This window comes from Sebastes umbrosus, chromosome 1 (genome assembly GCF_015220745.1).
Source record: "Sebastes umbrosus isolate fSebUmb1 chromosome 1, fSebUmb1.pri, whole genome shotgun sequence".
In the NCBI taxonomy this organism is placed as follows: domain Eukaryota; kingdom Metazoa; phylum Chordata; class Actinopteri; order Perciformes; family Sebastidae; genus Sebastes; species Sebastes umbrosus.
In genome coordinates, this window is record NC_051269.1 from 37,701,244 (window position 1) to 37,713,592 (window position 12,349).

The 12,349-nt window shown below is 37.4% G+C and overlaps 1 protein-coding gene and 1 long non-coding RNA gene across 2 annotated transcripts; one reads left to right on the forward strand and one right to left on the reverse strand.

Moving 5' to 3' along the window:
• Positions 1 to 1,426: 1,426 nt before the first annotated feature.
• Positions 1,427 to 6,191, forward strand: LOC119496978 (bcl-2-like protein 1). The gene is made up of 3 exons (XM_037784682.1): positions 1,427 to 1,574; positions 3,371 to 4,011; positions 5,546 to 6,191. The coding sequence occupies exons 2-3, from the start codon at positions 3,493 to 3,495 to the stop codon at positions 5,684 to 5,686; spliced, it is 660 nt and encodes a 219-aa protein (XP_037640610.1). The 5' UTR covers positions 1,427 to 1,574; positions 3,371 to 3,492; the 3' UTR covers positions 5,687 to 6,191.
• Positions 6,192 to 7,335: 1,144 nt separating this feature from the next.
• LOC119492585 lies at positions 7,336 to 9,872 on the reverse strand. The gene is made up of 2 exons (XR_005207816.1): positions 9,594 to 9,872; positions 7,336 to 8,180 (listed from the first exon to the last, which is right to left on the reverse strand). It is a non-coding gene; the product is annotated as an uncharacterized LOC119492585 (long non-coding RNA).
• Between the last annotated feature and the right edge of the window lie 2,477 nt (positions 9,873 to 12,349).

Here is a 12,349-nt window from a genome sequence, read left to right on the forward strand (position 1 = left end):
TAATATCAAAAGTTTTGTGAATACATGCTTATGTTAAATTAAATATATGTTAAGTGGGTGTTTTCAACTTGAGGTCATATACTGCTGAACTTTTTAGAATCAGGTTTATTTTTGCCAAATATATATATATATATATATAAATGGAATTTGACTCCAGTTTTATGCAGCTCTCTTAATGTACTTACAAAGAATAGAAATAACAGGAACAACAATGACCAATACAATAATAAAAATAAAATGTCTATATACAAGTCAAGTATTCTGGAAGTTGCAACCAATACAAATAGTGCAAAGAAATAAATACTGTATAGATATACTGTACATGGACTGGATGATTATGTTTTTATTACAATATATACATAAAGTGACATGATATATACATATTGCATAAAATGTGCATTAAAGAATGTAAGCAGTGGATATTTTTATTTATTTAATTTATTCACCAGCATTAAAAAAGTACATATGCTTAATATAAGCTTTATTTACAACGACGTACAACAATGGTAAAATATTGCAGAAAACTTTACAAGCTGGGGGACTCCATTAAATTAAAACTAAATTAATTAAAATATCTAAGCTTTTTGTAATTTTTTGAGAAACCCACTACAGTAATCTCTGAGTAGCCAGAAGTAGTATCTTCTTTTTCCTTTTTTAAATCTTACTTCTATTTATTCATTCATTATTATCATTATTATTTTTATTATTATTATTTTTTCTCTTCTTGTATTTTTATATATATGTATGTGTGTATGTATGCATGTGTGTATGTATGTATGTGTATATACTGTATGTGTGTGTGTGTATGTAGGTATATACTGTATGTGTGTGTGTGTATGTAGGTATATATTTATATATATATTTTATTTTTATTTTTATTTATTTTTTTTTTTATTATTATTATTTCATGACTTATTTGTGGATACTCTCCCCGTGTTGTATTCTCTACAATTTTAATTTTGTGTATCCATGATTGAGAATCAGTTAGGTCCTATGTGGCCAGCTGTGGCTGTTTATGTGTATGTTGTTGTTAGGTATGATTGATTGATGTGTTGTGTCACGGGTAAGTGTTGTTCAGAATAACTAAAATTAACTTCCCTTGTATAGTGACTGTTCTATTGATTATTGACAATTAATAAAAAGACCTTTGAAAGAAAGGGGAACACCAAAAAAAAAAAAATCTCAGCTTTTTGTACGTCACATCTTTAATTAAGATAAATTTCTTTTAGTATGAAAATTAAACTAAATTAATTAAAATATCTCAGCTTTTTGTACGTCACATCTTTAATTAAGATAAATTCATTTTAGTTTGAAAATTCTAATGACGCAAGCAGGTTTTGGTTTCCAATGAATTTGCCTTCATTTCACGGGCCCCTTAACTTCCGGTCTGTCTCGGACGCTGATTGGCTGCACTTGAATAAAGGAGGCGGGACTTCCGGCTAGTACAGTAACAGAATTGGCCGACCGCCAGATGATAAATGTCCATATTGTGTCTTCATCTACAAACTACAGCTTTTAGTAACTCCGTAGCGCCGTAGCTGCACTCTCAGACGGAAAACTACATCATAGCAGCTGTAAGTATAACATGTGAATGATGATAAGCTCATATCCTCCCCTATAGATGTAGTTTATAGTCTGGTTTGATGCGTTTCCTCTGGATTGTTTATAAACAGCTAGTTAGCACATGAAGCTAAAGCTGGTAGTAACGTTGGTTTCTGCGTGACCTGCAGCCAAAGCTGTCAGCAGGCTGCAGGCTGCACCAAGATGCACATATCTGGCTTCATATGCATCCTAATGATTGACTGTGTTTTATAATGCATGCATGTAAGGGTGCTATTGAGCTAATGTTTGCTAGCTAGCACTTATTGTGAAATGTTTAGTATTGTTATAGTATTCAATCTTTGGATGCATTTCAGTCATCCATTAGTTTCCACTAATTTCTCTACACTAGTAAAAATCTATCAGAAGACTGTTAAAACGTGCAGTGAACATGTTAAACAGTGTCATTGTGTAGTGCAGATATTCAATTAAACTACCAGCATGATGATAATGTGACTGACAGACTTGGGCTGCATACTTTTTCTTTTTACTTTTAGTACATACTGCAGCTGCCCTTACAAAGTACGTACTACTGTTGCATGCAGTATGCACACAATTGGGATATACTACTTCGTCATAAGCTGAGGTGGTAAGGGCATCTAGTAAGGAATTTAGGGATGTCATGGTACCAGAAATCTAGTAGTCGATACCAATACCAGTGAATTTACACGATTTTCAATACCAATTCGATACCACGGTAAATAAATAAATAAATCCCATGTAATTCAACACACACTCCTTTATTAAAACATTTGAACATTACAAAAAACAGAGGCATGTAACCTTTAAGTAATAAATAAAAATAAACGTCTATTAACACTGCAAATCAGAACAGTGGCATGTATCCTTCAAGTATTTAAAATAAACAATATTGTCTGGATGTCTGTCTTTGAGGTGCTTTGCTAAATTGGAAGTATTTCCTCCGAAGAAAATGAGTACCGTCACATTTTTAGAATTTTGGTACCGAGTTGGTACCGAAGTATCGGTTCTCGTGACATCCCTAATAAGGATGCCCACTGGGCGCCTCCCTAGGGAGGTGTTCCAGGCACGACCAGCTCGGAGGAGACCACGGGGAAGACCCAGGACTAGCTGGAGAGATTATATCGCCACACTGGCCTGGGAACACCTCGGGATCCCCCAGTCAGAGCTGGTTAATGTGGCCCGGGAAAGAGAAGTTTGGGGTCCCCTGCTGGAGCAGTTGCCCCCTCGACCCGACCCCGGATAAGCGGTTGAAGATGGCTGGATGTATGGATGGATACTTCGTCATAACATTGCACCTTGAACTTTGACCCTCTTGCTCATATATCTGCTGTGCAGAGGATTGTGGGTCAGGATAACCAGAAAAAAATGCTGCATTTGACATACTATGATATACCAAATCTATTCTGGCATACTAAATAGTACAGTAGTATGAGTATTGGAGCGCACAGTCGGTCGCATTCCTCTGAGCAGTAAATATATGAGTAAGAGGGTCAAAGTTTGTGCAATGTTATGATGAAGTATAAAGTTGTATATCCCAATCGTATGCATACTGCATGCAACAGTACCTAATTCAAAAGGGCAGCTGCAGTACGTACTGAAGTAAAAAAAAAAGTATGTGATTTGGAACGCAGCACAGGTGATGGATTACGCAGCTCAAGCAAGTTTCAAGAGTCTCCTGATAAATTTTAATGTCGTACAGAAATAAAGGGAAACCAATGGAAGCTGAAACACTAAAAAAAATTGCTTACAGGAATTAATGCAACTTTGTCTCACCCCTGTATGCTTCCAGGCTGCAACATAAGGAGATGAGGCTCTAATGTGACAGCTGACAGACTGAGAGGAATGGCAGGAGAAATCATGATCGGGTCTGATTAGACTGGCTCAGTGTTGGAGGTTCACTTAGTGGAAATAATGTCGTACAGTAACAGAGAGCTGGTGGAGTTCTTTATAAGCTACAAGCTGTCTCGAAGGAACCATCCAGCTTCTTTGCTGAGGCCAGAGGATGCTGGTGGAAGGACTGAGGGTGACAAGGCAAACTCCATTAACGGCTCGCTGGTCAACAGCAGGAATGGGGGCGGCCAGCCGGGAACGTCGTCGCCCCCACAGGGTGACATAGAGGCTGTAAAGGCAGCTCTCCGGGACTCTGCAGATGAGTTTGAACTGCGCTACACGCAAGCGTTTAGTGACCTTTCCTCGCAACTAGACATCACTCCTGACACAGCCTACCACAGCTTCAAGAGCGTGATGGACGAGGTGTTCAAGGATGGAGTCAACTGGGGGCGTGTGGTGGGCCTGTTTGCCTTTGGTGGAGTGCTGTGTGTGGAGTGCGTGGAGAAGGATATGAGCGAGCTTGTGTCCCGCATCGCAGACTGGATGACCATGTACCTGGATGAGCACATCAACCCATGGATCCAGAGCCACGGAGGATGGGTGAGTCGGCAGGAGATGGACTCAACATGCAGCTTTATATACGGCACTGTGACGGTGTGGACGAATGTGTTGACCTGATACAGATCGGTATCTTCATGAGTTCTACACAGTGAGGTGTACAGATATTAAATGTGGGGGGAAAAGAGCAGATCAGTACTCTGTATGGGAAAATATCCTGAGTTGAGGTATTGGAATTATCTGAAGTTAAAAAGTGCATCCCTAACTGTGTCACTCAATTTAATATTGGATACTAATTGCCTAGAGGTTTAAGGTGGCTCTTTAAAGACGTAGCTTGATTTTTATGGAGGACAGCAGCTGCAGTCAGCTCGGAGTCACAGCAGTCAAAAACTATTTCCAAGGCAATTCAGAGTAATGGCCAAAAACATGTCAAAACATCCCTAAAAACTTCTCAACCTACTCCTGCAGCATAGTACACTTATCTGCTGTTGATCTGTATACTCAAGCTTGATTAAATTATCTCATACCTAAGAGGTACTGAAGTTTTGATATTAACCGGTGATATTACGATTTTTTGTTAGCTTTCTTGTTTTGTTCCACTGCAAAAAAAAACCTACGTTTGTATTTTTAATTTCAACAATTTACTTTTTTCGTGAATAATATATAGCCTTTCCTCGTTCATATAGCAGTCACAATACCTTAGATTACAAACAAAAATGTGTATTAGAGAAACAGTGAAAACATATACATAGATATGCAAATACTGTATACACATACATTAGTGCTGGGCGATAATTCAGTATGATAATCTATCGTCTTTCAATGGAATCGTATTGTGATAAAAATATATCGAGATATCGTGATGCACAATTGCGTCGTCTAAATTAATAATAATAAGCACATGCTAACTAATTTCTCAGAAAATCTGATCAAACTCAGTTAATTCTAATTATTGTCTTAATCTGATTACTCTGGTTTGTGTGCATGCATGAAAACATAGTCAGTGTTTAGCTGGAACTATTTTTTTCTCTATAATTTCACTTGAAACTGTTCATTGTGCACTAAGGTTTTTAATTAAATGAGAAAATACTTTTCATTTGTCAAGTATTTAATTCACACAGGGGTATACAAAAACAGGCTTTACCATGTGGTTGTTTCATATAGACTATTTATTTATTGGACTACCATAAAACATGTTATATCATGATAAATATATCGTTATCCAGATATAAAATAACCTATATTGGGATAGAAGATTTTGGCCATATCGCCCAGCCCTAACATACATACATATTTAAAGTAAGTCAAAATTTAAAAGTTAGAACACACAACTTGTGCACTAGATGCACTGAAGACAAAATCTGATATATTGCAGTCTTGCAGGTAACCACTTTCATATTTGAATTTCTTTAAGGATACACATTCACACATTTTTGTGCAGAGGTGCAAATGTTTTTGGGTACAACTGATTTTCAGTGGAGTATTCCTTTTAATGTGGATATAAAGAAACCAAGACATTGTCCAATAACAGAATGTCTCTCTTTTTGTTGTTGTCTGAATCAATTTGTGATTGCAGGACTTCTTTGCTGAGATCTTTGGGCGAGACGGCGCTGCAGAAGCGAGGAGATTTCAGGAGTCTCTGAGAAGATGGCTGCTAGTTGGAGGGGTGCTGCTAATGGGAGTGCTGGTCGGTGTGGTCATCACCAAGAAACATTGAAGGTGCTTCATCTCGTTCACCGCGGCACACACCCTGTGTAATGCTACCGCCAACGAAAATAAAACTAAATAGTTGATGTTTACAAAAAAGCCCAGTCTGCTTGTGCACTGACAGAATGTGGATTGGCTAAAGCAATTTGTGGGAGCATCCATAATATGTAGCTTGGTGAGCTGTTACACCTCTCACCCCGCTTCGTCCCGTGTCTTTTATTATTTTTAACACACAGCAGAGATTTTCAGTTGATAAGGGTGTTAATCTCCAGACTGGAAGTGATTTAAATTTACCTGATAAGCTAAGAGACAGTGAAACAGATTCAGCTGGTTTGATGAGACTGCTTATTTTTAATTTTTTTTCCTTTGTGCGTTATCCAAGGACCAATTTTTATTACATACAAACTGACAGAATATAAGTTATACGTCCTTTTCACTGTGTAATGCTCAGCTCCTTCTGTTGGCTGTACTGGAGTTTTAGGCATGCTTCAAAAAATAAATATATTTATGTTTTTCTGGTGTCTTGGTTTTTGTTTTTTTTATAGATTCTTAAGCAACCAGTGTCAGAAATACACACACAGCTACAGCATATAGTCAGGCTTGAGTCCCGAGTCCAACAAAGTGTAATAGTGTACAAATATCTCCCATAGCCCTGTAATATGTTCTAATATGTTCCAATATGGCAAAATCTTCCATCACGATACAGGTCATACAATATCTCGATAACGATATATATCAACGTATAGCATGTTTTCTTGTAGTTCAATAAATCAATAGTCAAATAAATAATTTAAATGACATCACCAAATGGTAAAGCCTATTTTTGTATACTCCTGTGTGAATCAAATACTTAACAAATTAGTACTGAGTATTTTCTTGTTTAATTAAGAATTTTAGTGCAAAATTAACAAAACTGTTTCAAGTAAAATTATAGAGAAAAAATATATACATTTTCAGCTATACACTGACTATGTTTACTTTGTTAAATTTGAGTTAGTATGTGCTTGTTATCAATTTAGACGATGCAATTGTGTATCACGATATCTCGATATATGATTTCATCACGTACGATTCCACTGAAAGACGATAAATCGTCATATTGAATTATCGCCCAGCCCTAATTCTTATTAAATAAAGAAATACACCAGCCTGGTTCCAGACCTCTGAATAGCTGCTCACATCTCAAATTTATTCAGTGATTCAAATTCATAGAAGGAAGTGAAACGAAAGTGTCAATTCAGTTTGATTATCAGGCTGGAAAAGTACAATATTGTGATCCCAAATTGTCTGTTTTTCAGATACAGAGGAAACAGATATACATGTAATAAATACAACATTTACTCGGATGCAGATGCAGTGTTGTGAATCATTTGGGAGATGTAATGTATTGTTAAGATTGTCTAAAAAGCAGATTCTTTATCTCCTGGATCAATTTTCTATTCATAGATGAAAAGAGTGACTCCCACACACTGACTCCAAGTCACAAATTTACGAACATGACATAGCAGTATTATATAACATTATTATGATACGTTAGCTTGGATATGGAGAGTTGAACCAGCTGTACATCGACACATATACAGTTTTCAGTTGTAAGTTGGACACAATTTGTTCAGAGTTGTCTTCAGTGGGCAAATTTAAATACGACAGAAAGCCAGATTACAGAAAAAGCTGTAGAATCAGAGTCAAGTTTATTTCATCAAGTATATACATACAAGGAATTGGACTCCTGTTTTTATGCAGCTCTCTCAATGTACTTACAAAAAATATAAATAACAGAATAAAAAAAAAAAGACAATCAAAATCAAATGTCTATATACAAGTCAAGTGTTCGGGGGTTGTAAACAATACAAGTGCAAAGAAATAAATACCAGATGGATATACATGGACTAGATGATTATGTACTGCATGTACATATGGATGTCTATATACTGTATGTACATTTATATTTACAGATATGTACATATTACAATACATAAAGTGACAGATGTACGTATTACAAAAAAAATGTACATTAAAGACTAAATTATAATCTAAAAATGTGCAGTCACTACTGTAAAAAGTATAGTCTATAAGAGCAGCAGTGGCTATTTGGTGTTACAGGGTTATTGACAGTGTGTGACTGATTAAGTGTTCAGAGTGACGGCCTGCGGGAAGAAACTGTTCTGGTATTGGTATCTGTTTTGGCATACAGAGGTTATATTCAGGGTGTGAGGGGTCTGCAGTGAAAATAGGACCTTAAAAGCCACATTCCAGATGTGTCAGCTCATGTTGGCTACCATAGAAAATATTACATGCAGTATGTCAACAAACAAAATACTGGAAGGGCCAGGAAGGTTGAAGGTTTGTAAAGCATCTTTCGTGGATAACTGGACTTGTTTGACCCTACACATGAACCCTTTTTAAGCTGAATCATAAAATACAAAGCCTGTTCATTGTTTCAGCAAAACAGATGTGTCAGGTCCAGAAGATGTCTGATAGCAGGGCTGAGCATCTGTGGTCACCTGGGGAAACAGATTAGGAGAGCTGTAAACAAACTATAAGGTTGGAAGCAATGCTATTACAATCCATGCAGTCCTCACATACATTAGGCCTACATGTAGGCATGTTGTTGGTTTTTAGCTAAATAAAAAAGGAGCAAACTGTCGAAGAATTAAAATACCAGCATGAAAGAGTAAAAGATCAAATTTAAAATTAAATACAATTTTAATTGTTTCTTTGTTGTCGTTTAAGGATAAAATATTTTCAAATAAAATATTGACATGACCAATTATTAGGTGATATGCAGATGATTTAAACTTCTGAAATAGTGGAAGTCAACTCTTCCACTTCAATCTCCTTCTAATCAATTATAGGCCAAGTGAAGATAACCCGGTTTTGTCTTGTTTGTCTAAAGTTTAAGTCCACTAACTACAACCAGAGAGCTCACAATGTTGGTACAACATGCTACACCAGACAGGAATAAGGGACAACTTGAAGTAGAAGCAGTTATACTTCACAATAGAGAGTCTATCTATTTTAGTACAGTATACAGGATTTGTTTAGGCGACCTAATCGGCGATTGACCTATCGGACATGAGGTGAGCAGAATTAGGGACAGAGAGCCCGATATCTCCACCAAAAAAGGGACTTTATTTTAGATGAACTTCCCCTTTAAACCTGCAGTAGGCAGAAATGTTTTGGCATCATTTGGCAAAAACTCCATAATAATCTTTCAGCATATTGTAATTGAAGTGCTCTGAGAGAAAACTAGACTTCTGCACCACCATGGCTCTGTTTTCAGACTTTAAAAAAAATCTAGCCTTTGGCCAATCACAGGTAATTTCAGAGAGAGATTGTTCCTATTGAGCGTTCCTATTGGCTGCGCTCCAGTTGGTGGGCGGTGCTTGGTATTTCCTCAACTGATCTCAACATGGCTGTCAGGTCACAATTTCTCATTTTACATCTAAACAATACACTACAAGATGTTTCTGAAAACATTTGAGGTGAGAAATAGGCATTACAGTAACAGTGATCAGCGCTGCCTAGTTTGACCGGAGAGTGATTGACAGCTGCTCAGAGATGGCAAGGCTCCAGCTCAGCTCTGATTGGTTGTTTTCCTCCGGTCTGTGAAATCTTGCAGATGCCATTAAGAGCACCGGAGAACACAGAGGCACATGTTTTTTTTCAGATTACCTCATGCACGACTGTAGTGAACATTTTATAAAAAAAAAAAAAACTTTTATTAAATCATATTTGCTCCATTATCTGCATTAAGTACACAAAACAGAGGGAGATGCCAGCATTGCACATATATTTACTCACTGTAATCATAAATATCAACTCAAATATTCCTGTTAAACATGTGAACTGAGTCATAAAGTGAACAAACAAAGACATGTCATTATCAAAGAGATAAACCTTAAAGAACAACTCACTTTAGACACAGTGGCTGAAGACAGGGGACCAGCAGGTCTGGCTGGTAGCAGAGACAAACAGAGAAATGCTCTTCCTCCTCCCTCCTAGTTAAAGGAGCACTGATTGTGTGCAGATTGAGCTCACCTGTGTACCTGGTTGCCTCTGAACAGCACAGGTGAGTCTGTGGCTCCTCTCAGAGCTCATCAGGGTTATTGCAGACATGAAACACTTTCTAACAGTTTTACTATTAAAAAAATATTTAACACATTACCTGACAGTAGCATCCGAGGCTCCATGAGCTTCAGTCAATCTGTTTACTTCCTGTTTGAATGAATCTCATTGGCAGACTGCAGTCAGGTGACGCTAGAACAAGCTTTTGACTGGTTTGCGGTTATAGTATTCCCCAGCGTTCGCCTGATCAGTTTATTAAACTTAGTTTAGTTTTAGTTTAGTTGAGTTTAGTTTAGTTTTTCATTTTCATCGGAAAAAAATATTTTATATGAAAACAACAGCTACTTTATCGCTGAGGATCGATCATTTCAAAAACTAAAGCAGATAACGGCCGCCTTTAAGGGATGCACCGATACCGGGTGTCGGGCCGATACATACTCAAATTGTTGGATCAGATATCATGACAATGGGACAGATCTATCCAATTCTGTTTATATACTATATACACTATAATTTTAATTCCTGTTTAGGTTTTGACCAATCACATTATAAAAGGTTTACACTTGAATAGTAATACCAGTTAATTTTGTTGATTTTTTACCAAGTTGCTGGTGAATGATTTATTATTTTAATACATATCAGCAAATTTATATCTATATGTATTTATTTGTTACATTTAGTTTTACAATGCTAAGAAAGCAATGTTAAAGTCAAGCCTGATGTTTTACTTACACATTGATCCCAGTCACTTCCACACAGCCAAGTCAAGTACATTTTATTTGGGGGCTTTACAATCTGTACAGGATACCCTCCGACACCCTCCGGGCTTTACAGTACGACCCTCTCATCGGAGAAGGAACCCCCCCCCCCCCCCCCCCCCCCCCCCAAAAAAAGAATTGAAAGTCAATCGTTCGTTCCATTGCAACATCAACGCCCAGCAGCATTGCTACGCTTCCGCCATTTTGGACTGAAAGCGACTACCGGACGCCAGTTAAAAAGTCAGCCTAAAAAGTGCTGTACAAAAGTGAAACAAAATTATTTCTTCTCTATTGTCATATTCTGGCCTGTCGAAAAATAAAATATTATAAATATAATAAGCGTTTTCAGTCCAAAATGGCGGCAGCAGCTGTTGTCAAAAAAACACCAGAGTTTTGTCTCATTGCTTCTACACTCTTTGTTGATACTCTGTATTAGCCGATACCCAAAAACCAGGTTTCTGTATCGATACTGAAAAAGTTTGATCGGTGCATCTCTATTCATATTCTTTCTATTCACATACATGCATGTTACCGTGGAGACAACACAAGACAAAATATGTCCAATTTTACAGAATCTCAGTTTGCAAGAAGTGTTTTACTTCACATTGTTGATTCAATCCTCTCGGTTTCTAAAGAGTAAAACCTTCCTCAAGTCATATTCAGCTCAGTGCCATCATAATGTGCGTCGACAATGTACATGACGATATGAACTGCACACACACACACTGTTATCTCTAGACTGCAGTATGTAGAGTTTTACATCCTGTGTCAGTTGGTGTAAAAACTGGAGCTGCAGTGTTGTCTTCTCACCTTTAGGGGACGCACATGCACCACATGTTTTAAAAGAAGGATAGTGTACATCAAGCTGCATTTAGCTCTAATGTATTTTATAGATAAAACAGTGTAGTGTTGACATGTGTTCTCATAGAAATGCATCTGTTTCTGCTGTCGTTTGACACAATCAAAACATGATTTTCCCCAAGAATGGTTGTAATCTCCACTTCATAGAGTCTCCCAGTGTCAAAGATAAAGCAACTCTTTATCAAACCACTTACTCCCTTGTTATTATAGTTTCTACTGCAACTGAGGACATTGTACAGGATGAAACAGGCTGAATGGGAAAACAGACCCTGAAGGAGCAAAGAGAGAGAAGAGAGGATGCCACTAACGGATGGCCTTGTGAGTGAACTTGAGCAGGCCTGTGGTTGCTAATCTATCCCTGTCATTTGTTGCCATTTCCCTCAGAGCAGAGCTGTCGGCCACAGCAGCAGATAAACAGCAGTTACAGACACTAAATTGTGTTTTATGTCTTTTTTTTTTACATTGAATTATTTGCCTCATGATTGTTTTACTTCAGATAATTCTTGAAAACCATGTGGAGTTTAAAGGCGTTCTCTGTTTTAGTGTAATTTAGGGTAAACTTTGGGTAAATATGGTAAATGGATTCAAACAGAAAACCCCTTGTTACACCCTCACAGGACATCAATACATCCAATTCCCATCATCAAGGTCCTGGGGGAATCAGCTGAGTTAAGAATAACAATGGTTCACTGCTAATGAAATTAAGCCGCGCTAATAAGAAGAAAATATCAACTATTTTAATGGTGTTTAATAAGTAAAATGCTGCTTCTAATCAAGATATCTGTTGGTTTATCACCAAAACACTGATAGGAGTGACTCTCTATATGTGTGTGTGTGTGTGTGTGTGTGTGTGTGTGTGTGTGTGTGTGTGTGTGTGTGCCGTGTACTGTCATGAGTGGGTGGCGTGACCAGATGTTGGCAGGGCCGTGCATAAATGAAAGTCTTATTTCTCCTTGAAGTCTGCAGTGAAGCGTGGAACAAATCGG

Bases quoted from the DNA above. Each gene is read 5' to 3' on its own strand.
- LOC119496978 (XM_037784682.1), top strand. From the start codon at position 3,493: ATGTCGTACAGTAACAGAGAGCTGGTGGAGTTCTTTATAAGCTACAAG. The intron at 4,012-5,545 runs GTGAGTCGGCAG...TTGTGATTGCAG, and splicing joins TCCAGAGCCACGGAGGATGG to GACTTCTTTGCTGAGATCTT.